Source organism: Acinonyx jubatus, chromosome E4 (genome assembly GCF_027475565.1).
Source record: "Acinonyx jubatus isolate Ajub_Pintada_27869175 chromosome E4, VMU_Ajub_asm_v1.0, whole genome shotgun sequence".
In the NCBI taxonomy this organism is placed as follows: Eukaryota; Metazoa; Chordata; class Mammalia; order Carnivora; family Felidae; genus Acinonyx; species Acinonyx jubatus.
This window is the reverse complement of record NC_069395.1, coordinates 53,470,216-53,497,275: the sequence shown is the minus strand read 5'-3', so window position 1 is coordinate 53,497,275 and position 27,060 is coordinate 53,470,216. Positions and strand designations below refer to the sequence as shown.

Sequence of the window (27,060 nt, the reverse complement as noted above, 5' to 3'; positions counted from 1 at the left end):
TCTTAGATGTTTCAAAGGATTATGGAGTTAGATACCTTGGAGGATCGCATCTCAAAAGTATTTCAGGACCTCCTACATCTATAGGTACAGATCCTTCTAACTCTGCAATGGAAAAGTAGAGGACAAACCTATTCCTAATGCAGGCTAGAATCAAAGGATATTGAAAAGAAAATTGATGTGTTTGTGGATGCCGCAAAGCTGGATAGTAGAACTCATCCAGAAGATTCACTCAATATTCTAAATATCCTCAGCATACTGAAGCATTGCACCAGGACCAACAGTGTGAAATTTAACTGGCGCAAAGATTAATTCCTGCAACTAGGTTCATATGCAATACCATAATTGCATGTGAACAAAGTAGAGGCAACCTGCGAAAAAGATCTAGGTGTTTTAGTTGATCACAGGTTTAAGATGAGCCAGTACAGCTACTAGCAACATCTAAAGCCACTTAAGACCTACTAAAGATAGTGTCCCTGTTGAGAGAGCAAATTATCTCCCTATAACCTTCACAGATAAGCTCCATTCTTTATTCCAGTTTAACAACTGGACTGCGAGCAGGGGCAGGACAGCCACGAACACATTTACATACCAATTCATAGCTTGCAGGTCTTTAACACATTCTCTGATATTGATTTTGATCCCTATAATGATCCTATGAGATAAATGTTATTATATCCACTTTTATAGATGGCAGTACTGAAGTTGAAAGGCATTAAGTGCCTTGACCAAGGTAGTAAGTGGCAGAGCCAGGTCGATGGCTCTTAGACCTCTGGTCTTTCATCTGTACCATTCTATAACAACTGTGATATTTTGCCTGGGGAGAGAAGACTTAGTGGTTCATGTTAACACTCTTCAAACATTGGAAGGAGCATTATATGAGATAGTGGGTAGATGTTAAGAGAACTGGATATCAGTAAAGGCTAAATGACTGTCACTGGAGGAGTACAAAGCTGAAGAAGGAGAGTGAAAGACAAAGATAATATAACTAAAAGGAGTCAGTGGACTAAACTGTATTCCCTAATAAAACTTAGGGTTTTAAAAAAATTTTTTATTAAAAAAATTTAACCTTTATTTATTTTTAAGAGACAGAAAGAGACAGAGCATGAGCAGGAGAGGGGTAGATAGAGAGGGAGACACAGAATCAGAAGCAGGCTCCAGGCTCTGAGCTGTCAGCACAGATCTCACGAACTATGAGATCATGACCTGAGCCGAAATTGGACACTTAACTGAGTGAGCCACCCAGGGGTCCCAGTTTTTTTTTTTAAAGCCTCAGAGAAACTCTGAACAAGAGTTTATGCAAAATTTTCCTTAACTCTCATTTTCTCTATAAATTTCTATATTTATTATAAAAGCAGAAGTGAAAAAAAATAGGAGGGAGGATGCATTAAAAATGACTCCAGAAAAGCAATCAATGATGGTGCCACCTGCCTATACTTTAGGATTACATCAGTAAAGCCTTTTATGAAACATACCAATTATTCCCATTCCATGTAAAGGAAGACAGGCAGTAAAGGATGAGAGGCTCAACTTTTTCCAAGACAGTCTTTATTGTATGGGGTAAGATAGTGGGAAAAGAACTGGGCTAGGATTTGGACCGTCCAGATTCCAATTCCGGCATTACTTCTTACCTTCTCTGTGTCTCCATTTTCCCATTTGTAAGTTAGAAATGTGGGATGACTTACAGACAGTCCCTGACTCAGGATGGTTTGACTTACGATTTGTCGACTTTACAATGTGCAAAAGCGATACACATTCAGCAGAAACTGTACTTCAAATTTTGATCTTCTTTGATCCTGGGCTAGTGATATGTAGGACGATCATCCCTCGTGATGGTAGGCAGGGGCAGTGACCTGCAGTTCCCAGTCAGCCAGGCAATCAGGAGGGTAAACAACCAATACCCTCAATAGCCATTCTGTACCCTACAACCATGGTTTCTCACTTTCAGTATAGTATTCAATAAATTACACGAGATACTCAACACTTTATTATAAAATAGGCCTTGTGATCACTTTGTCCAACGGTAGGCTAATGCTAGTGTTCTGCTAGCAGGACTGAACTAATCAATTCCTACACGTCAACCTAAGCACATGATAAGCTTATCAATTCTGTTTAAAGTTTCTCATTGAGTTTGAACCTGATTTACGTTAACTAAAGACACCTGACTAATTGGTCAAGCCGAGTGACAGCTGTAGCTTGTTTCCCCCCCCTCCCCCCCCCCCCTTCTCCCCTCTTTAAAAACTCCTGCCTACATGAGCAGGGAAGGTGGTTTTTAACGGACATTAATTTGCCATCTTCTCAGTTAGGTGACTTTCTCAAATGAAGTTGCTCTCCCTGCCCCAACACCTTGTCTCTCAACTTACTGGCCTGTCACAGGGTGAGCAGATGAGACTGGAGTTTGATAACAATGTTGGTGAGCCAACCAGGAGAGGTGCTGCTCATGGTTAGCTAGCCCAGTGCGGGAAAGACTTTGGGGATGGTCTGTAACAAGTGCCAGAACTGCTTTCAAGGGGGGACCCTCCCTTTGTTTCTGAGGCCAGCGCAGGTAGCCCCAGCTTCCTGTAGGAGCAAGGAGTCAACCTCTGGATGAGTTCAGGGACTCCAGTACCGGGTGAGTTGCAGCTCCAGTGTGTACAGCCAAGTGTGTACCTGGCTAGTAAAAATAATTGTTGGGCTCTGTGCCCAATTTGGTTTTTGTTTGTTGGGAGAGCAGCTCTTTTGTGATTGTATTTGATAGTCATGGGGAATTTAATGTTTATTCTACCTGATAGCCTGTTCAGGTGCATTTTGAAGAAATAGTCCGATTTTAGTTATTCATCTATGTCCATGAAAGTGATTTTTTTTTATTGTGACACAGCATGGCCACAATATACATTGGAATCTGTGAATGATGGACTTTAAACAGCTCTTTGAATTACCATACTGCTTTGTAGTTGGAGTTGTATTGCCAGAGAGCTGGCAAAGATGATGAAATTCCCCTATGTGCAAGCTTTCGTGCTCCTCTATCAGGAGGAGATTAAAAGGGAGAGGTCTAGGCTGATGGTACAGAGACCAGAAAAGAAGGCTGTGCTCTGGGTAATACAAGAAGATGGGAGCAATTTAAGGGAGGAAGAAGACAGGATGATGTTACAAACTCTAAATCCTTCACCTGCCCTTCCATTCCTGCCCCTTGTGGCCCATTTTCCATCTCCTTGGGCTCAAATGCTTGATTCTCTGGAACCTTCTAGGGCTTCAGCTCCTCCTCAATAGCATTCCAGGGAAGCACCAGGGCCTGGAGTAGTCTCCCCTTATAAGACTCAGGGAGGGAATCAATTTGGCCAGAAAGCAATTCCAGCCAGAGCAGAGCAGTTTCCTACTGGAGGTTTAAACCACCATGGACACCTGGGCTGGCCCTTTTCTACTTCAGCTCTGTTGCATTGGAAGAACAATAATTCCTCCTGCCAGGATGATCCCCTTGAAATGATTAAGCTATTTACATCAATATTTGCAACTCACTGACTCTCTTGGGAAGGTATTCAAACTCTTAAATATGCTTCTCATGGTTGATGGAAATGGTTAGTGATAGAGAAGGCTTGTGTAGAGACATCAGTCTCCATTACAGAGGAGCCAAAGACACTCCCAAGGTGGATGTTGTGGTTTTCTTAGTGGAACCAAATTGGGATCCCAATGACAGGGGCATGCCTGCACTTGATTACTACCAGAAGTGCATATTGGTTGGTCTCAGGGGGTTTCTAAACAAAAGAAGTCTGAATAAAATACAGGAATTGCAACAAAAATCTAATGATCACTTTGTGTTCTTGGAGCACATTTACCAAACACACCGCAAGTATACAGTTGCTGATCCTGAGGCACCCAAAAATGTTCAGATGGTTAAATGACCTTTATCACACAGAGTGCTCCTGACACTAAAAGAAAACTGCAAAAGTTGGATGAAGCATTAGAGATGAATCTATCACAGCTGGTGGATATAGCATTCAAAGTGTACGATGACAGAGAACAGACACCAAAAAAAAAAAAAAAGATGCAAAGAGACAGACACCATCTTTGTGGAAGTCCTATGTGGCTCTCACAAATTCAGGGCTCCTAAGAAAAATAAGGGAGGTCCTTTAGTTGAAAACCAATTTGCAGCCTGTAAGAAAGAAGGACATTGGAAGAAAAGCGTCCCTAAGTTAAGAAAAAATAAAAAGGTTAAGGAGAGGAAGGAAAGGAAGTCTCAAATGATCCAACAAGATGCAGGCTCTGATAAAGAATGAAGGGCCCAGGGACTCCCACTGATCTAGCTAAGCCAATAGTAATTTCCACATAGGGGCCCTGGAGAAAATTGACATTAGAAAATCAATTACTGGACTTTTAGCAGACACTGGAGCCATCTCTCAGTTATCAATACTGAAATAGCAAAAATTTCCAGTAGAAAAGTCTCCATAATGTAGATTACTGGATAACTACAACAGAAAGCCTTTCTGCAACCTATGAAATGTAAGTTGGGAGATCAGAAACTACGACAGTTTTTGTACCTTCCTGAGTATCCCATCACCTTAGTTGATCAATACTTGCTCTGTAAATTGAATGCTCAAGTCACTTTTTCTCCAGGAAAAAAAAGCATTTGAGACTCCAAATGCCTCCTTACCAAGCTTTAAGACTGCAGATGATTCTGCTGGGAGATGAGGCTTCGACTGCTGACCTATCCCCACCTGAGATCTGTGAACACTTAAGTGAGTAAAGCTGTAGGGGTAGATGGGAAACCAGGTAAGGCTAACAATGTAGAACCCATTTCTGTTACATTGAAAGAAGATGCTAAATAAAACCACCTCTGATACCTCATATAGATCTCTCCAGTTATCCCCAGTATACCGTGAGAGATGAAGGACAAGCTAAAGAATGGAGATTTACTAATACAGAGACTACATTCCTTCTGGAAGCCTCAATGTACAGGAAAGCCTGAGAAAAATGATTCACACCTTGAAAAAAAATACTATAGCCAAAATTTGTCAAGAGACTAGCTTAACTTGGGATAAAACACTGCCTTTGTACTACTCAGGATAAGGGTAGCTCCATGAAGCAGGCTAAAACTAAGCCCTTTTGAAATTGTGTATGGAATACCTTTCTAGGCTACAGTTTTGACCTCCCTGTCCTCTGAAATCAATCATGAATTAAATGTTATAAGATAGGTTCAAATTTTAAATATTAAACAGTATGCATGGGTTTGTTTCCACCAGATTGTTACCCACCCAATGAACCACTGCACCCCTCATCTCTGGTGATTGCATGCTACTCAAGACCTGGAGGGAACAGGAACCTGATTACCAACTTGCTGAGATATGGACAGAGACAGAGCCACATGCTATTTTCGTGACCACTTAATCATGTCTTAGGTCAACTGTGGTGCAACCTTGGATACATCACAGCCAGGTGAAAGGAGCCCCACTTGAGAGATCAGAAACACAACCTGAGGCTTCTCCATGGACATGTGAGTCAGTGGAAAATGTATTCCACAAACTTCCTTAAACTTCCTATGCTATTCATTTTACTACTAAAATGGGGCTTAATAATATTTATACTAGGAGTTGGCATGTATATGTTTGTCAAGTTGATTATGATTTGCATAGTGAAGGGATGCTCTAAACTGGAGAAAACTGCTGAGATACAGTGCCCAGTTTTTATGTCCTCACTTAATTAGGGTAGTAAGAGTAATTTTCTAAAACAAGTCCAGTTGTTTCACTTCCATGACCTCCCTCCGACGTCCCAGTTGAGTAGGAACTAGTTAGACTCTAGATGACGTCCTTTTCTTTTAGTTTCTGTAATGTGACAGAAGGAAACCGCTGATGAGGGAGATTTGTAGCAGGACTTAGCTATAATCAGCACATTCCTGCATATCAACCCCTAAGCACATTGTAAAGCTCATAGCAATCAATTGTTTAAAGTTTCTCCAGGAACTTGGAAGAAACTGGCCTACATTAACTGAAGACACCTGACTGATTGCTCAGGCCCAAGTGGCAGCTGAAGTTGGTTTCTTTTGTCCCCCCCAGTTTTCTCCCCCTTTTAAAATCTTCTGCCTGCACTAAGATGGGAAAATGGTTTTTTGGGACATTAGTCTGACACCTTCTCGGTTAGCTGGATTTCTCAAATAAAGTCCCTTTCTCTGCTCCAATACCTTGTCTCTCAACTTATTAGCCTGTTGTGCAGTGAACATATTGGACCTGAGTTCAATACTGTTCTCAGCATGTTTAAGGTAGGCTAGGTGAAGCTGTGATGTTTGGTAGGCTAGATGTATGAAATGCATTCTCAACTTTCATTTTCAATTTATGGGTTTATTGGGACGTAAGTCGAGGAAGATCTGTATCTTTTTATAAGATATCTTTTAGCTCTATAATTCTGTGATTTGAATTCATCTGTCTTACTAGCTGTAGCTTCTTAAATCACCATACCTTATAAGTCTTCACATTGTCTATAGCACCTAATGGCACTTTGTACCTAGGAGAACCGTGATAAATATTTGTGGAGTAAAGGAGAGAGGTTCCTGGGTGGCTCAGTCAGTTAAGCATCCAGCTCTTGATCTGAGCTCAGGTTGGTGAGTTCAAGCCCCGTGGAACCCACTTTAAAAAGGTGGGGGGCACCTGGGTGGCTCAGGCAGTTAAGCATCTGACTTCAGCTCAGGTCATGATATCGTGGTTCATGGGTTTGAGCCTGTGTCAGACTCTGTGCTGACAGCCTGCTTCAGATTCTCTCTCTCTTTCCTTCTCTCTCTCCCTCCCCTGCTCATGATCTGTCTCTCTCAAAAATAAACTTAAAAATATTTTTTAAAATTAAAAAAAATATATATATATATATAATTTGTGGAATAAAGGAATGAATGAGTGAATGAATAACTAAGGTCGTTTCTGTATATAAAATTGAGTCACCATTATGTATGTAATTTAAATACTGTATTTAAAGTATATCTTCCATGTAACTATGGTTCTAGAAAAGATCTAGAAAAGACAACTCATCACAAGCTAGAGAGATTTAAGTTTATTTTAATATTCATCATTCCAAACACAGTGCAAATATATAAGTATGAAGAGGCTGAATATATACTTGGTTGCTAGAAGGAACTCATTAAAGCTTAAAAAAATGAATTTAAGATAGAGAAAAGGCTACCTACCTAATATAGCTAGTTGTAAGCTGATAATAATACAAAAATAATTGGCATCTATTGAACTTTCTCTTGCCAGAAACTGAAACCATACTGTGTAGCATGAATAATTTTCCTTACTTTGTAGATGAAAACACCTCCCTCCAGAGAAGTTATGCAAAGTGCTCAAGCTCACGTGAAGTGCAATTGGCAGTCAAGATTTAAATTGAGGCCTATCTAAATCTAAATGCATCTCCTAACCACAGCACTTAATTTCCTCTCCTGAGATGATACAGCCTAGAAAATAATAGGTGTTCTCAAACATTTCAAAAAGACCTCTTAGAGTTGATGGACCTTGTTTGGTTGAAGGGAAGGAGACCCATTTACACTAGCTCATGGAGAAAGGGTGTTTGTTAAGGTGATCTATAAGTCCTAGAACAGGAACTGAAATTGTGTCAAAAACCACAACATCTCTGGGCATTGACTGTTTGTAACTTTTTGTTTGCAACAAGTTGTATGATCTCTCCTTTCTCTTCTATTCATATGGCAGCACCTGCTTCTTCTCTTACATCATCTCTATTCTTCCTGCACATTAGCAGCTCCATGGCATCATTTAACTTTTCTACTGCTAAATGATAGGTTTTCCTTTTATGTTCTAGATCAAATTCCTAAGAAAGGAAATTGGATTTTCTCAGTTCAATTTTTTTGTGTAAGCCTGTCTTATACTGTGTGTCTCCTGAACATCCAACGTTAATACCTGGTCTGCTTGCCGGGTAGATGCCTCTCTCTCTCCTTTGGCCTTGAGATTACCAACTCTGTACCATTCCACAACTCTTTTCACAACCAAGTCTTTACAATGACTAGTGTAACTCATTGTCTCACCTTCCATTTATTGCACATCTGACAAACTGTGCTTCTCATGTGTTCCTCCGTCCTGGAAATCTGGATTCTTCCACCATTCTGCCACTGTAAATGATCTTGCTGACGTCACCAACGATTGTCTACCAGCAAAATCCAATGAGCAATCTTCAATCCTCATAGTGTTTGATTTCTTGGAGCCTGTTAAATTGTTGACTACTCCCTCATTTCTTAATCACTCGTGGCCTTTTTCTGTGTACTCTCTCCTCCAGTTGACCTCATTTGTCCATGGTTGCTACTCTATAGGATTCCTTTTCTATGCCTGTCCTCCAATCTTTGTACTCCCAGTTATCAGTCACTGGCTCCCTTTTCATTCTAAACCCTCTCTGGTGTGATTCCATTCACAACAGTGACTTTACCCTCAAGGCTGTTGACTTCCATGTGTTCATCCCATCCCATGTGATTCTGCCTGAGTTCTAACTGTATACTACACATGCCAATTGGATATTCTACAAACATCTCAAACTACATACTTATAAAACTGAACTCATTGTCTTATCCACTCCAGACTTTCTCTAGATTCTCCTTCCTATCCCCTACTGTGAAAACATCACCATCTCCTCAGTATACCAAGAAGGTCCTTCCTTCTTTATCTCAAGTCTTAACTTCATTAGTTAAGACTCTGATTCCAATTAATAGAAACCTACTAAAGCTATCTAAGTGTGGGGAAAGAGGAATTTGTCACAAAGGTACAGTGATTCTCATATAATCCAAGGACAAGAACATAGCTGAACCCTATGGGTCAATAATTCAATGGAGTTTCTTCCTATCTTTCATTGTTGCTTCTGTCTACATATTTCTTTCATTTGTCTGTCTCAGCCAGATAAGCTTACTCTGCTCCTCACAGAAAACCACAGGGAATATGGGCTACCCAATAGATCTGCATTTTTATCTTGTCCAGTCAAGAGACCATCCCAGGGTAATTAATCCTGGACAAGTCAACTTCAACTAAGAGAACAGGCTTACATGGTAAAAATGAAGCTGCTGAAATCTACTCCTCTGGATAAGAAAGTCTGATAAGGAAACCACTACGAACTTGGCAGAAACCCCAGTGGTATCTACCACAATCACTTAGGTCTGATGATTCTATGACATAAATTTTTCTCACAGTCTGTTCCCTATCCCCATCACCAATGCCATTGTCTTTGTTCAGGTTCTCCTCCATCTCCATTGTAGACTTATTTACTGCCATGAGTGTTATTTATCATATATACAGTTCTCTGATCATTTGTGCATATACCTGTTTTTTTGCTAAATTCTAAACTGCTTGAGGACAAGCAGTATATCTTTATATTTTTGTATCCCCTCTGGTACTTAGCAATAATATCTGAGATATAATTGGCCTCAGGAAATACTTATTCAGTGAATAAAAGATGTATTTTGTATCCTAGGCCATTATTCACTTGGATCCTCTATGTGACCACCCTGGCTTGTAAATTATGCCTGCCAATAGCCTTCTGGTTTTAATTTGAATTCCCATTCAGTGCTCCCTAGGAAGAGAATGTGCTAATTAACTTCAACCTTAATTTATATCTCTTCTCTTATGAGTTTGGTTATATAGTGTCTGAGATATTTATAAATTCTAATACCTGGATGAAATTCCATTTCTGTACCTATAAATCTGAAGATTGGACTTTAGACATGGTAACTTCACCATTCTGAAATAACCATTAGCAAAAGCCTTGTTGAAAAAGCAGCTTCTTAAGGCAGCATCTGTCGACATCTGTGCTCAGGAACTACAGTTTGTGTTTATGAAAATATTCACTTGGAGTAAGTAATAACAAATTTAAGTTTCTAAAGACTGACAGTGCTTTTGAAGAAGTAATATGTACACATTGCAAAACCTCACATATTTCTGAATGTTTTAATTTCTCTATAAAAAATATGTGAGGAAAAAAAATCCATTAGAGATATGAATGATTTCAAGTTCATGAGAGATCAGTTTTCCTGAATGTCTTTGCCATAAAGAGTGATCAGTAACATGGGACTCATGGGAGGCTCAGTCAGTTGAGCAACTGACTTGATTTTGGCTCAGGTCATGATCCCAGAGTTGTGGGATCGAGCCCCACATCAGGCTTGGCATTGAGCATGGAGCCTGCTTGGGATTCTCTCTCTTCCCCACTCGTGCTTGCACACGCACTCTCTCACTGTCTTTCTCTCTCTTTCTCAAATAAATAAAATTAAAATATTTTTACAAAGAATGATAACATAATAAACATTGTTTCAAGAACCATTTTTGAAGATGCCTATGGATGTTTCTAAATATAAATTTTCAATAAAAGCCAAAGGCACAAACTTAACTTAAAATTTGGTGAAAACATTCCTGTGGTAAAGCAAGCTAATGTGTTCCAGAATACTGCTTCCTAGGGAAATGAGGATAATGAAATGATGCCTATTGTGATGGTGGTAGTGATAGGAGTGCAATGGTGATAGCAGCCAACTTTTAGTGAGCACTTGTTATGTCTGTACTTTGAATTTGTAGTGCATTACTTAAAGGTTTAAAAAACCTAGAGTAATCCTAAAAAAAAAAGGAGGAGGCAGGGGGGGATACCTGGGTGGCTCAGTCAGTTAAGCATCTGACTCTTGATTTCGGCTCAGGTTGTGGTCTCACAGTTGTGAGATCGAGCCCTGTGTCAAGCTCTGTGCTGAGCATGGAGTCTGCTTAGGATTCTCTCTCTCTCTCTCTCTCTCTCTCTCTCTCTTTCTCTCAAAAAATAAATAAAAGATAGATAGATATCCTAGAGGAATGGAAATGAGCATAGCATTTAACGGGTTGTTTGCCACATTATGTATCTTATATCTTGCTGGTCATTCTAACCAAGAACCAGAGTCCCATCTTTTTTGCCCATTCATTTCAGTATGTCTTGAGCTCTTTTAATGTTCCAAGCACTATCTCAGGTGCTAGTGATACCACATTAAACAAATCCTGGCACTTAATTTATCTTGGGGAGGAGAAAGAATAAGAAAGATGTTAAATAAATATCTCAGCTTGAGAAATGACAAAGTTCAGAAACTTAAGAATAAATCCAAATCTGTAATAAAAAGTCATGGCAGCCACCATTTTAGTGTCTACTCTGTATCAGGAATTTTACATAAATTAGTTGGTATGTTAAACCTATTTAAAGTTTATTTGATTCAACAAATATTTATTAAGGTCCAACTATGTGTTATGGATTGGGTAAATAACAAGAAGCAAAATAAACAAGAAATTAAGCTCCAAAAAGGGCAAGTAATTTGTCCAAGATCCAAATAAGTAGTAAATGGCAAAACTGGGACTTGAAAACAAATTTGTCTGATTAGAAGGGTAGAAGTTATTAAGCTATTGAAATGGTCTTGGTGGCACAGACAAGAGTCCTAGCAAAAAGGAGGTCAGATTTTCTCTGAAGGTAAAGACAACAGAATTTCCTAATAGTAAATGTATGAAAGACAGGAGTCAAGAATGACTTCATGACTCAGGGGTTTTTGCCCTATGCAATATAATTGAAATGAGGGAGGCTTCAAGAAAAGCTGATTTGGGGCATCATTTTGGATATGTTGGATTTGAGATGTCTACTCTACCTCCAAGGTGAAATTGCTGAGCAAACAGTTGCATTTACAAATCTGAAGTAAAGGAGAGCAACTTGGGCAAAAGATAAATATTTGAGAGTTGACAGCATACAGGCAGATAATGTAGTGCTGATGGTGGCAAGACTCAGATGCCTTAGGTTGCTGGTGTTCAAGTGGCAACGTTGCCATTAGGTTATGAAAAGTGAGGAGCCCAACCTTTTTTCAGACTTGGAGGCTAGAAAGCCATTTGCTTTTGTGAGGAGAGATGGATTATGGTAAATCCCATGCGCAGCACCAGCATTAGTTTTGTTGTTGCTCTTGCTTTTGTTTTGCTTTTTTATTTTATTGTTTTGTTTAGAAGCTTTGACTCTTTTTAAATACTGGAGAAATCTTCGGCTGAGATTCATTATATGCCATAAAACAGTGGTTCTTAAACTGTAGTGTGCATAAAAATAATCTGTAGGTCAGAGCTGGTTAAAAAATCCATTTGATTCCTAGACCTCAGTAGACTTGCATGAGGCCTATCATTCAAAACAATCATGTTTTTTCCAAGCATCCTCTGTGAATCTTACGTAGTGAGTCCATAGGCTTCATTATGAAAACTTCTGCTATTGATTATTAAATAAATTGAATAAGTTGTTTTGCCTTAGGATACTGTAAAGATAGTTGCTTCTTGGTACATCTGGCCAGCAAAGCTTAAAACAAATAGGATTTTGTCCTGTTTTAGTGATGCAACACAAGGTAGCTTACTGGCTATTTTCCCTTAGTGTGAGTGAATTTATAAGTTTCTTTACCTTATTTACATTAACAGTGTAGGGAAGGAGGAGAGCACTTGAAATGATTAGGTGATGGGATGGGAGACTGTAGGAACAGGGACTGAAGGCTTTCCCCATTGGACTGCCTTATCCAGAGAGCACACAATAATGCTAAGTTCTCACCAATGCTCAAGTAAATTTATGATTTATTTGTTCAGTCAATAGACAATAAGGACTATTAGTCAGGCACTGTGTCAGATCCTGGACACTTGAACATCAGATTCTTCTCAGAGACTATGCCATTGGGTAAGAGATACAACCCATAAGCAGGGAAAGGAGGTAAGAAGCTCTGTCTTCCATTCTGCAAAACTTAAACTCACCAATTCACCCCAGTCCAGCTCAAATTCTGCATGTTTAGGACCCAGTGTGAGGAACATGCTACCCCTGTAGTGTCCCTGGAAAACACCAAAGCTGGGTGGAAACAATCACCCTGGACACTAAAATCAGAGGTTCCCACTCTGATTATGCAATTGAAGCAATGAGGAAGTTGACTTAATTCTAATGATTCTGTTCATTGAATTTCCATATTCTTATTCCCAAACACTTCTTGAGTTCTTTGAAACATGTCCTATAAACCCTCCAGCCTACTTTCCCAAATAGTATAATGGGATTCATCAATACTGTTGTATGTTTTGGAGTAATAGCCCAACTAAGCTGTTTTCAAGTCCTTAAACTAGCTAACTGCTAGCAGAATCCAGTACATTCAAATAAATGGAAAGTCTGAATTTTACTATCTAGAGCATTCATTGTGGATCTGGAGAGTCTGCTAGAGCTCAGTGCTCAGTGCTGGAGAGAAGTTTCTTGGCTTTTTTTTTTTTTTGAAAGAGAGAGAAAGAGAGAGAGAGAGAATGAGAATGAGAATCTTACACAAGCTCTATACTTAGCTCAGTCAGACACAGGGCTTGATCCCATGATGCTGGGATTATGACCTGAGCCAAAATCAAGAGTCAGATGCTCAACCTACTGAGCCATGCTGGTGCCCTGAAAGTTTCTTCTTCCTAATAAAACAGTGTGTATTAAAACAGTATTTTTAGATAAGACAATTTTATTTCCTTCATGCTTCTCTATTTTCCTTGATTTTCAAGAAATTAACAGCATTGTTTTATGTTCATTTGTAACAATGTTCTTAAGCCTAACTTTTCTGAACAATAATTTTCCTCTCCCTCTGCCTTTGTATTAAACTCTTATTTTATTGCTCCTGTGGTGAGAGTTTGGGGCTTTTTGTATTTTTGCATATTATCATAGGTCTCTCAGATCCCTTTTAGACATCTAAGAGTATAACTGGATATTAAAGTGGGATTCTACCTGATTCAGTTTCAACTCAAGCATAATATTATTGGCACTAAGATATCAAAGTGAGGGTAAGACCATTGCCCTCACCAATATGGCAAAATTTACAAAGGAATGAAGGTGAGCCCCTTTCCCCCACTACTCTTTGACACATTGGCTGGATTAAGGACCTAAAATGAGGCCAGAGTGGTAAAAAGGAGAGCTTGAGATACAATTTACAAAGAAAAACCTGGGGCCATGCTGTGAGTCCTCACCCACTCCATTTGCAGGAGGAATGGGATGCAATGAAACTTTCTAATGTTAAACCTGGTAGGAGGACTTCAAGGGAACCCCTAAAAGAGCTTTATTTCTTGCAATTGGGAGGTAACAGAGAACTAGTGCCTGACTTCCACCTGAAAAAGCAAAAGTTGACAGTGAGCTAGAGTTTGACCCCACCCAGTAAACCTGTCAGGAAGATAAAAACCAACTCCTTGGGCGTAGAGACAGGAGAATCTTGCTGCAGTCGTACTCTGAGTTTGTAGGCACCAAGTGTGTGTACTGGTCTCTTGTGGATAAATGTGGGACTCACAGGAGAGTCATGACCTGTAGAGTGACTTTGCCAGGGTCGCAAATGACCCCCAAAATGGAGACGCATCCATTCAGATCAAGAAAAGTGTAGGTACCAAGGTATCCTTTATAACTTATACTTGAAGGTAATCCTCAGACTCCTTGCCCATAAATCAATCAGGTTTTTTCTTCTTCTCTCTAATAAAAAATATCCTCTCACCTCCACCAATGAAATTGCTTCTTTGAGATCAAACACAAAAAGACAGGAATTTCATCTCCAAGATAAACAGATATATTTAAGGAGTTAGTTTGCCCCCATCAAATGTACAAAAGTGCGTTGCTTTCCAGTCAACTGCTATCTTCAGGAGGCACTCAACCCATAGTGCTGTAACACCCTCTAGGTCAGTTTTGATGGGCAAGAGTGAAGGTAAAAAACAGTATGAAAGGGGTTGGTGACGGCTTTGTTAGTGAGGATGGCTGATGTGGAGTTGAGGGGAGGGACAGAAGTCAGAATGTGAAACTGTCTGACTAACCCATCAAAAATTGGAACAGCTATAATCAAAAGCTGATTGCATCCAGCTCTCACTTTTGCCTAACACTAGCCAAACAGTGTTTCATTTGGGCAAGGATTTCTCTGATGCACCCTCAAGTTCTCAATATCACTGATGCTAAACTGATAATCCACGGATAAGTTAGCTACAGCCCACTTACCAACAGAACATTTATATAGGTTTCATGTATTTGAAGAAACAAGGAAATAGTATACGTTGAAAACAAAGGCTGAAATTACAACACCAGGAAAATTCAAAGATCGTCTGTTGGTAGCCTTCACTCTCCCTGCAGCTGCTGAGCTCATCCTTGCCCTGAGAAATCATTACCATGGGGGCTCTTCCTGGGAGTATGATAATTTCACTCTCTTGCCTACCTTGATTGTCCCAGGAATAAGGCAGGAGCAGAGAGAAGTCATTAAGGAGTGTTTTACAAATAGCCATGTGCTGGTTAACAGGCTCTCCACAAGGAAAATCCCTAATTTGTGTTTGCCAGTTCCCATGGTATAAATAGTCCCACCATGGCCAATTTCAAGAATGACTAATTAATAACCAGATTGCAAAATTTTGAAAATGTAACAATCAGCTATCATGAGCTTAGTGCTAGCTCACTCCAGCACTTCAGCACACTGCTGCTTATAACTCAACAACAATCAATACCAGTGGGCTTCTATAAATACGTGATATAATTTTAATTTCCTGAGAAGATATGCAAATACAAGAGAAACAAGGTATCCAGGTTTAGGCCATACAGCTACTCAGCAGATTTTTTTTTTTTGCCTCAGGCTTAGCCTGAGCAATTTTTTTTTGTAAACAATACAAATATTTTTAAATTAGCTTTATATGTAATAGTATTAATTAACAATGTAGCTTTTTACAAATATCCATAAATATTTTAAATTGGGTTATCATATAGTCATATTACATACCTTTCAACAAGAATCCACAAGCAGCTAATTAATTTAACAGAGTCTAAAATTTTAGCAGGCTGTTATTGAATTGAGTGCTATTCATTATTTTCAGAAGTTAACACATTTGACCAAGGCAGCAAGGGGATTTGTTTGAAGGAAGCCCTGAGCAATACCCTTGTGTTTCCTGCTATAAGCAGGGAAAGGAAAAGTTTGCTAAGAAAGGAGAGATGTGTTGTAGCTTTATTCTACCCACCTTGGGCTGAAAGGGAATGTATCTCCTGATAATTAAATCTGCTAAACTTTATAGACTATAACACGAAAGCTGAAATATCAACTCTTAAGCTAAGGCAGTACGAGACAGTGGGGAAGCCCACTGTTAATCTCTAGTTCTATGGGTTGAGGCAAATCACCGATGTTCTCTCTGCCTTTATATTCTCATTGTTTAAATTGTGCCAAAACACCTGCCCTGTTAGCTTCCTGGAGTTGCCCTGTGATCTATTGAAAGCACTTGGCAAACTGTGGAGAGCCAGCTAAAAACAGGAAACTATTACATGACATAATACAGTACTGATGATACCAATTTCTGGGGGTTAATTTTTATGATTACTCTTTCTTTACCACTGAGAACATGTAGACACAATAAACAAGTTCCCAGGAGCCCTCTGTGAAGGTTCAGAATGAGTCCTTTGACCAACTGGTTTTATAAAGCACTCTGCATCCTGAACATGATGAAATCCAGGGATGTTCCCAAGTAAAGTGCATCCATTCCATGCCACCTATGCCTCTGTCCCAATAGACGATAGTGTTCCCTATCATCTAACACCATCACATCTAAAGTGGGGTGTTGTTGGCATGTTTGTGGCCACCCTCCCAGTCTGACTACTTTTAATAGGAGGGCCTCAAAAGACAGGAGTATGGGAAGAATAAGGTGAAGCAGCCCAAGAATATGAGAACAAAGCCAGACCATTGCTCTGGATCTTTTTTGGCATACCAGTTAAGATTCCCAGGGATATAAGACAATTTTCTCACCGAAGGATTTAAGAATTAGACAAAGACTCTTTGAGAAGCTTCTGTCCTCGAGCCACCCATAGTCATTTATCGTGGATTAGTAAAGTGTTTTTGTCAACCCAATGTCGGGGGTAATCAAATGTCTCTGGCCTGTCTTCAGTTAAGCTTGAGAGATGAAAACTCACATGCAGACAAGAGTTCTGTTTATGCTGATTTGTGCACGCAGGCAAACTGTGTGTGTTGAAAATCTGCCTCCTTCAACCCACCCATCAGCCTCTCTGCATGTGCTAAAGATGATGAGGAGACCAAATTGAGTCTCTAGGAGATAAATTGGGGATTTGTTAGCAATAAGATCCCCCAGTAGGTATTATTTTTAAGAACCTGATGTTCATCGTTGAATTTCAAATGAAGTGTATCTCCAGCATCCAGTTCATAAGTCCCTCCTACATTTTGAATTGTAGAGTTGTTTGTTAGAGTTTGTATGACGTCTTTGTTTTTACATAGCCGCACCTCAAAGGGAGCTGGTTCCTTGTAGGTTGTATTTGGAGCTACTTGACCATAAATTAAATACAAGCCATTCCGAAGTATCTTCAGGTTCCAATCAGCTGTATTATTCACACAAGGAAGCTTAGGAGATGTCATATGCCATTTTGAAGGAAGTGGTCCTATAAGAAATTTACAAAAGAGAAAAAAGAGGGCATAGTTACTTCATTCCTTTCCTGACTATAGTTCTTTCCCACTTAACAAGTTGTTTCTTTACCTAGTCCACATTAGTTCTCTCCAACCACAATTTTAATATTTTAAATATCTACTCCTTGTTTAGAGATATTACAAATCCTAAGTGTATCTCTTGCTTGGGGAGTTCTAAAGAAATGGATTTGGAACAGAAAGATGTGTTAAGTTTTAGGTGGCATTTGTATCTCTTGTCAATCAGTATTTGTGAAAAGAAAGAAAGGAGGAGGAAGGGAGAGTAGAATCACACACCAGGATTGTGATAACCAATTGGCAGTCCAGGATGCATATTCATGCTTTGCTTTTTTTTTTTTTTTTAATGGTTGTTTATTTTGAGAGAGAGAGTGCACATGTGTGCACACGTGGGGAAGTGGCAGAGAGAGAGAATCCCAAGCACACTCTTCACCGTCAGCTCACAGCACAACGTGGGGCTCAGTCCCACGAACCATGAAATCATGACCTGAGCCAAAATCAGGAGTCCCAACACTCAATCAACTGAGCCATCTGGGCACCCCACATATTCATGCTTTTCTATGTAAATACTATCATACTACGTATCACTTTATCAATGAGATCTTCCTCATCAATCTATATAAAAGAGTGCTCTCCTGTCATTCTCTCTCTTAATCCTGCTTTAGTTTTCTTCGCAGAAGGTATATCACCATCTAATGTATTATGAATTAAGTTCCTCAGTTGTTTATTGTCTATCTTATACCTGCTTGAAGATAACATCTTTGAAAATAAGTACTTCTCTATTTTGTTCATTGCTATATCTTCACCTAAAAGAGTTCCTAGGACCTAGTATGTGCTCAATAAATATTTACTGATTGAATGATACATCCATGTTCCTGAATTAGGTGCATTGTGTCTAAATTATGGCTCTTCTCTTTAGTTTAGGGTATATACCCAAGATCTACTTAGGATATCATTATCCAACTCTTCAAAAACAGCTACTGGTAAATTCATTAGTTTATAAATGAAAATTATTTGTTTAAATGTAAGTATTCCTAGTTTAATATTGTCACGGGTGGAGGGTGGGGAAGAGTCTACACTAGATCACGTATTTTCATAGGTATAAGTAGAATTTACATATTTTCTTAATGTTAATTGTTTTAGCACAGTAGTTTGATTTCAGAGCCCCAGGATGTGTTTTGATCATTCAAAATACTTATTTGGCCTAGTCCCTAATTCTCCATAACTTATTTTTTATGAGGGCAAAGCCTTTATCTCATAATTAGAAAGACACCTTAATAAGAAAGCACCCTGGGAGAGATCACACATTGACTTAAATTCTTGTTTATATAAATGATGGCTATAAGGCTCTGAGGGCAGATTCTAAAGGAGAATAAAGGAGAGCTATTAGAACAAGAAGCAAAGCCTCTGTATCTCCAGTGAGTCCAAAGCCTAGTAAATTTCTTCCTGCTGTGTAGGCCCGTGTAATATGCAATAGACAATAGGCAAGTCACTGCAAAAAGGTGCCCCTGGTTCTCTTGTTCTGTTACAGGGGCCACTAGCCCTGAGGGCACCTATTAGCAGCATATGTGATATTCTTAACATTTTATCACATCAAGAAGGAATTTCAAACATATCGTTATTTCCTCTCCATTCACTAGAAAAACAAAAACAGGGGCGCCTAGGTGGCTCAGTCAGTTAAACATCCAGCTTCGCCTCCGGTCATGATCTCACAGTTCACAAGTTTGAGCCCCGCATCGGGCTCTGTGCTAACAGCTCAGAGTCTAGAGCCTGCTTTAGGGATACTGGGATCCCTTTAGGGGTACAGGGATACTGTATCTCCCTCTCTCTCTGTCCTCCCCTCCCCCTCAAAAATAAATAAACATTAAAAAAAATAAAAACAATTTACAAAGGCAGAGACAAGTAGAGCTTCCCTAACTCTCCCAAACCAGGGAAGGCTGGCAATTTGAACTGTATAGGAAAACAAGGATTGCAGTTAACACTAGAAATGTTCTGCTCTCAGCCGAAAATATGTATTTGGCTTGAAATATCCAATTAATAATCCAAATGTACTTACTTTCAATTTTGTATGTAGGCTAAGAAATACCCTAAGGCTCAGTGTAACTATAAACTGTAATGTGTTTTCTTAGCAAATCCCAGGTCTCTATAAGGGAAAGTGGCTTGGAAGCTGAAAGGTGAGGAGAAGGGCACAAGGGGAGTGGCCATTTCCCTAGTTTCCATCCCTTCTCTGTACATTCAGAAACAAAAATGGCACCCTACACACACTCTACGAGGCACTGGCAATATGTGGTATGTGAGCAGAACTTTGAGTTTGTCACAGGGAAAAGTTATAGAAATACGAAACTTGTGCTTATTAAAACACAGAAATTTTTAGGAAAAAAAGTTTCTTAAAAAACCACAGAATTAAAAGTAGATTCCTGGATTTCATGTTTCTGGGCCTGTAAGAGTGATGTACATTCCTGCCCAGAGATGTGGCCTTGAATGTCAGCTTCATCAAGGCATGGACTTGTCTGCCTAGTTAATCTCTGAAGTCTCAGCAACTAGACAACTGCTTGGCACTTGACAAACAGCTATAAATAGTAGCTGAAAAATGAATAAAATAGAATACAGGCTTCCTTCTTGTATCAAATACTAAGAAAAGTAAAACAGAGGTACACAAGACAGGTTACTCACCGAACTTAGCTACGCAGGGCTCACTGGCAGTCTGTACGGGAAGAAAAAGAGGAATTTGTCAGGATAATGACCATATCATGGCTTTACTTGTTGGTTTATTTAGAGCTTCAGATCCTAAAGCCAACTTCATTTCCCTAGCCATATAAAAAATCCTTTCCTCCACCTTGTCTCTCCTGTCCTCAGCTTCCCTTTGTAGATGGCCGGTTCTGTCCTTTCCCTTCCATTACCTAGCTGCCCTGTTGGGTCTTCTCAGCAAAAGTTGAGGTCTCATTCCATCCACCTAACCTATACCCACAGGACAACTATCTGCTCTTGGACTCTCCTCCTCTTGGGCTACAGAAATTGTCGGTAAACACTAGTCTTCACACTCCACTCACTGTACCAGGTGATCCATTGACATGGGAGAAGAAAATAATAAAATTCCTAGTTGTGTTTATTTTTATCTTTAATAAACCGTAGAAATATTCACAATGCAGATTTGTAAAACCACCTTCATTTAATATTCAGACAATCACACCATTTACGGTAACTGAGATACCATGAGGAGACTTCAGTTTCAAACTGTGGCAGCATACCACAGTTTACTTGCTACAAGAACCCGTCAGTGTGATTAATTCTATAAATACTGGTATTTAAATGCTAAAGCCCTTAAAATACTCAAGAGCAAAATAAGGTATAACCACAAAAAAAAATTTTTTTGTACCACGTAAAGTTCATTGGTTTCCTTGTGGCAAAGTGCTTAAAAGGCCTTTTGAACTCAAAGGTAATTGCACGTGTTTCTTTTGTGGGATTTCTCTGGCTGCTATGGTAGGAATAAAGCAAAGAGAAGCTAGGATAAAAGCAGTGAGGCCAGTTAAGAGATCATTGTAATCATCTAGGCAAGAAAGCATGGTGCCTCTGACCAAGGTGCTAGCTATCCTGACATGGATATGGGATGAGATAATGAGAAGAAAACAGATAACTCCAAGATACTGGGCATGAGTAACTGAAAAGATAAAGCTGCTGATCACTGGAATGAGCAAGATTTAAGAGAAAGAAACAAAGGAAGGACTCATGAGTTCATTTTTGGAAACATCAAGTTTGTGATGCTTACCACATATCCAGGTAGGAGTGTCAGGTAGGCATTTGGACCTATGAGGATGGAATTTAAGGAGTTCTGATGATATAAATTCAGGAATCTTCAGCTTCTAGGTGATGCTTTAAGATGTGAGACTGTGTAAGATTGTCGAGGCAGTGAATATAGATAGAGAGGAACATTGGAGCACTGCAATGCTTGGAGGTCAGGGAATGAGGAAGAGCCAGCAAAGGAGACTAAGAAGGAAAGACCGGTGAGTCAGAAGGGAAACCTGGAAAGTGTGATGTTGCAAACTAAGAGAAGAAAGTATTTTAGGGAGAAGTGATCAGCTGTATCAAATGCTGCTGATGGGCCAAGTGAGAAGAGGATAGGCAATTAACTGATGGATTTACCAACATAGTAGTCATTGGGGTTCTTGGCAAAAGTAGTTTCTGCAATGTGATGAGGACAGAAACTTAAAGTGGATTTAAGTCTAAATGAGAAAAGAGAAATTGAGAAGAATTTTCTTGTGAGGGAGAACAGAAAAATTGAGTGGAGCCTAGGTGGGGATGAGAGATTATTATTTTTTTCTTGTCTTTGGTTTTGTTTTAACATGAAGGAACTGACAACATGGTTATCTGTTGCCATTTGATGGGAATGTTCCAGTGAAGTGGCAAGAGGTAGAATGTTAAGAGCTAGGAAATAATTGTTAGAGCAATGTCTTTGAGTAGGTAAGAGGGGACAGAATCTGGATCAGAGGTGGCCTTAGATAGGCACATGAACAGTTCATATGCAGTGCCATGAGGGAAGCACACTCTACATGGGAAAAAAATGCAGGTAAGTGGTAGGTACGATGGGAAGTTTTGGAACTTCCTTCCCACCTACTTCAATTTTCTTATAGAACCAGAAGACAGGTTTTCAGGTTTTCAGGTGAGAGAGAGAAGGGGGAGGACATTGGTTGTTTAAAGAGAAGTGAAAGGAATGAAATAGTCCAGGTGAAGAGAGTGCGGAACTATAGGTTATGACAGTCAAAATCATGAATCAAGGTAAATTAACTTAGAATATAACCTTCAAATTATTATGTCGCAAAGCATTTTAAACTAAGATTAAGAAAATAAAAGATGCATTTATCAAATTACTCTATTAAAGTATTGTTTCAATTACTTTAGAAATGTTTGTTATATTAAGATATTAAATATAATATGTTGACAAAAGCAAAACAGTTTTGCACTGTGAAGAAACTAGATCAAGCATGTTATTCAGTTCATTCTTATGAGTTTCCATTTTGTGTATCTTTTTATTATACATAGTATTACTATTTATATATAACATAATAAATTAGCATATATGTTGGGATTATACTCAAAAACATTTTGTTTTGTTGCTAAGGAGATGCAATCAAAAAGTTTTGATTCCTGGGGTGCCTGGGTGGCTCAATCGGTTAAGCCTCTGACTTCGGCTCAGGTCATGATCTCGTGGTTCATGAGTTCGAGTCCCATGTCGGGCTCTGTGCTGACAGCTCAGAGCCTGGAGCCTGCTTAGGATTCTGTGTCTCCCTCTCTCTCTGCCCCTCCCCCACTCACGCTCTGTCTCTCTCTCTCTCAAAAATAAGTAAACATCAAAAAAAAATTTTTTTTTTTAAAGCTTGGACTCCTACAATTATGTTTGCTCTTGCAATTATTCCATCCTCCTTTTGGTGTTTCTTAGAAAAAAAAAAATGCTGAGGGGCGCCTGGGTGGCTCAGTCGGTTAAGCGGCCGACTTCGGCTCAGGTCATGATCTCGCGGTTCCAGCCCCGGCTCTGCTGACAGCTCAGAGCCTGGAGCCTGTTTCAGATTCTGTGTCTCCCTCTCTCTGACCGTCCCCCATTCATGCTCTGTCTCTCTCTGTCTCAAAAATAAATAGACGTTAAAAAAAAAATTTTTTTTTTAAAAAAAGAAAAAAAATGCTGAAATCCAGCTTCTTTTGATCCATGATAGGCATGTGATAGGGATTCCCTTATCTTCATTTTCTCATTTATAAAATGGAAACAATAGCACCTAGTTTACTGAGAGTGTTTATGGGTTTAAATATAATAATTGTTATGAAGGGCTTTGCCCAGACAGACCTGGTCCTGCTCATTAAATATTAGCTATTTTGATAATGATGCTGATTGTAATGAAAAATTGAACAAAATATTGAATTGCCTATATTCCCAGCTAGCATTGTCAGCAAAGGAACCATGTAACTTACAGTCCTTGCCTCTTAGGAAATTTATAATCTTTCTAGAAAGACAGGATTACACACATGAGGCAATTGGGTAGCAATCTAAATATAAATGAGTGCCAAAATATGTGGCACAGATCATATCTGTGGTGTCTACTGTCATGCATAATGAGTGTGTGGAGAAACCTAAGGCCACAGACAAATTAATTGCCAGAAACTGAAATCCTGGATACTCTACTTGGACCGCTTTAATGTCTACTCAGTACTACAGAAACCATCACTGATATTCCCTATTGCCACAAATGAAAATCTGTCTAATCACAAAAATCATCTATTTGGCAACAAGGTATAATCTTTAGATGAAGAAACTAAATAGATGAGCAAGGAATATCCATTTTGTTAAAAGTCTTTTTAAATTTATCTTCCTTATAATGTCAATAATAAGGATGCAAATATTAATCACTACAATCTATTCAGAGCCTACTATGGGTCCAGCACTATACTGTCCCATTTATCCTTACTGCAAGTCTATGGGATAAGAAGTAGCATGCTCATTTGCAGATGAGGAAGTGTGTCTGAGAGGGATTAAGTAACACTAGCCCAAAGTCATGCTGCTGATAAGAAGCTATGCTGAGTTCCAAACAACCTGTCTGATTCAAAAGTCTCACCCCCAGTACTCTGTGGGGTAGTTTCTATTTATAATTCTGGTTTAGAAGGGGTAAATATCCATTTATAAGAAGCATATGGGACTTTCCATTGAGTTAAATTCGTTTTTGCTTAGAAGGATCAATTGCTCTTGTAATCTCATTTTGATTTAAGCCCAGATTTAAATGCTTGGGTTCAAATGGCCAAAATAATAATTCTTTCTATAAACCAACCACAACCAGATTATCATTTGGAAATAGAATCTATTCTGCTTTTAAGTACAAGCGCAATTTCCCCTTTTGGAAGCTTCCTTCATTTCATTGAAAGAAAGGGTGGGGGGAGAAAAAAAAAAGTTCTTCCAAGGAAACCTCTGTTGGTCTAAAAGGAGCAAATCTTCCTGTCTAACACTTTTTGGATTAGTGCCTAGAGAAGTTGGAAAGTGGGATTTTGTATATAAAAACTAGAGTGGAGACCAAAAATACACTCCAGGGTTCATGTGTATTGTGAAAAGGTGAAAGCAGCCACCTCATAATGACTCATCATCTGCTAGCCACTCAGACCTTCTTTCCTAAGATACTTATTTGTGGTCAGTTGGGAAGGGAAGCACAGGCAAGCGGAAAGTGGAATACTTGAGTTAAATATCATTGCACTGTCAGCCAGGCCATTGGCTTTTCCTATAGGAAATAAGCCTTTATGGCATCCAATCAGGACAATATCCTAAAAACCTTTTAAATTTTCCAAAATTTGAAATAAATTCTGGACTATTTCATTAGAGGCAGAACCTTTCATTGAGAAGATGCATGTTGTCTAGGATAGGGAATCAGAGCTTAAATACATGGGATTGGTCAAGTTCAGTTCTGGAAAGAGGTGTCCTAGGTGCTACTGGCATTTTTAGACTTCCTCTTAGTCTTTGCAAGAGCCAGCATTGGTTCTCCAGTTACATGCAGGAACGGATGACACCTATAACATATCCTATGTTTTTCAGGGTCCTCTGGCTAAAATTTGAGGCGGTTTCTAGAGGGATAAAGTGTTTCCAAAGTTAAGCTATTGCTATTCACACCCTTCCCCTTCTTCAGAAATAAAACACTCAGGATTCCTGACAGTTCTTTTCTTTCAGCTCATAGCTTCACTGATCCAGAAAGTTAAGGCTTCTCCTTGATACATTTCTGGAGAAGGTAGGGATGTCATTAGAAAGCCTCTGTTGCATACCCTTGTGTACAGTTAGGGAATACAGATTAAAGGACTACTGTGTAAAAATTTGGCCACAGCTACACTTGTCCTAACTAAATTAACAACAGCAAATACCATGTACTGCTTCCTCCTGCATCTTTTCTCAATTGCTTTCAAGTATTTTAAATAGTAGAACCTTATCTCTGAAATCTTCACTGGCCAATCTCCTTAGAAAAATGTTTCCACTGGCACTAATTTCATATCCTAGCCCTTTCTTAGATAGGCATATACTACCTTATTCTCTCCAGGGCCCAGAATCTTCAGATATACCCAGAAATGGGTTAAATCCTAAATTAAATAAAGAATTTATTATTTTCTTTTTGGTCAGTGCTATGTAGTCAACAGTCAGTAAAACTGCTAAGAAGAACCTAATATATCTCCATTTCCTTTACTAGACCAACAACTTGGACTGGAGCTCAATGGGAAATTTCTGATAAACATCAGGGGCTTCCCAAACAGCAATGTGCTTTCTCCTTCCCCCATGAAACTTTTCCTGATCACCCTAGCCCAAAATCGTTGTCCCCTATTTTGAATTCCTAAAGCATTTATTTCTATACTACCCTTAGGTAAATTATTAATCACTGTATTTTATAGCTAGAAGGGGCATTGTAATGAACAAATCCATTCTCCTGCCACCAATTTTCAGATGAAGAAACTGAGAACTGGAAAGATTAAATGTCTTTCTTAAATTCATAGAGTTAGGGAGGCTTAGAACCAGAATCCAGATCTTACTCCTAGTTCAGTGCCATTTCCTTCCATAAAGATGCACTGGCCACCTGTCACTTACTTTGTTCTGTCTTCCATTATCTTATGTCTTTCCCCTCATTAAGGCTATAGCTTGCATCCCATTCCTTGAAAGCAAACATATGTTTTTTCCTTTATTCCACCAAGAGGGTTTAGCAGAGTTCCAGAAAAGGAGAAAATATTCCAAGGCATCTGTCAATTGACTGATTTAATTGATTCTATCTAACTCAGTAATGCAGCTAACATTTAGCATTTTCTAAACCTTTCATTTCAAAATATTTAGGTAAACCTCAAAAGCCATATGACATGACAAAATTGAAATTCTGTTTACATTATCTATACCCACATGTCTCTTTCTTCCAACTAGCTCTAACAATACTGAATGACAATAACTAGACTTGCTAAAAAACAAAAAAAACAAAAAAGCAACCTTAGGTACTATTGTCTCCTTACCTTGAGTGGAAGAAAAGTAAGAATTAGTGTACTGAAGGAGCAGAGAAACAGCAAAATAACTATGGTTGAGTAGAGGAACCACTGCTTCCAGGATGGTCTGTGTGTTCCTTGAGGGCCTGAATGGCTTAAAGGCATGTCTTCCATGTGGCTCAAACTCATTCTGTGCAGGAATGAGAGCTCTGGAAAGCAGATATTCACAAGTGATGGGCCAGTGATGCAACTAGTCAGTTTTGTGGTATGGTAATTAGTAGTGGGTGTAAGAGGCGGGGTTTTCCTTCTGATTCTGTGTGCTGGAAAATGATACTTTTGGGCTAAGTGCTGACTCTCGTTTGGCACCAGACCAAATGCACTGAAAGGAACAGAAGGCTTAAAGCCAACACAGGCAGGATGAAAAAACCAACACAAGGAAATTCAGAGGAAAAAAATTCTTTCCTAAAGCATGAGGAAGTACAGTGCTGTACAGCATTACAAATTATTTTCAGATAGGAAAATTACTTTTATAAGAAGAAATAAAGTTCAAGATCAAGTCCTATCATGTTCTAGATACTATGTATGTGTAAGGCAGGAGTTGGGGAGCTTGGGAGGCTAGGATATATTTGGAAACAATAAAGAATTTTATCAATTTCTTACACATAAAATATGTTAATTTTGAAATAGTCTCT

The 27,060-nt window shown here is 39.1% G+C and overlaps 1 protein-coding gene and 1 long non-coding RNA gene across 3 annotated transcripts in view; one reads left to right on the top strand and one right to left on the bottom strand.

Annotated features, from left to right (window-relative positions):
• The window catches only part of LOC113595649 (uncharacterized), a 551,139-nt gene that overhangs the window by 303,446 nt on the left and 220,633 nt on the right, over positions 1-27,060 (top strand). For both annotated transcript variants that reach the window (XR_008293228.1, XR_008293229.1), the window contains one exon: positions 5,214-5,464. This is a non-coding gene — a long non-coding RNA (uncharacterized LOC113595649). The remainder of the gene's footprint in view (positions 1-5,213; positions 5,465-27,060) is intronic.
• Positions 12,531-26,662, bottom strand: TNFSF18 (TNF superfamily member 18). The gene is made up of 3 exons (XM_015077800.3): positions 26,399-26,662; positions 20,069-20,099; positions 12,531-17,355 (listed from the first exon to the last, which is right to left on the bottom strand). The coding sequence occupies exons 1-3, from the start codon at positions 26,555-26,557 to the stop codon at positions 17,009-17,011; spliced, it is 537 nt and encodes a 178-aa protein (XP_014933286.1). The 5' UTR covers positions 26,558-26,662; the 3' UTR covers positions 12,531-17,008.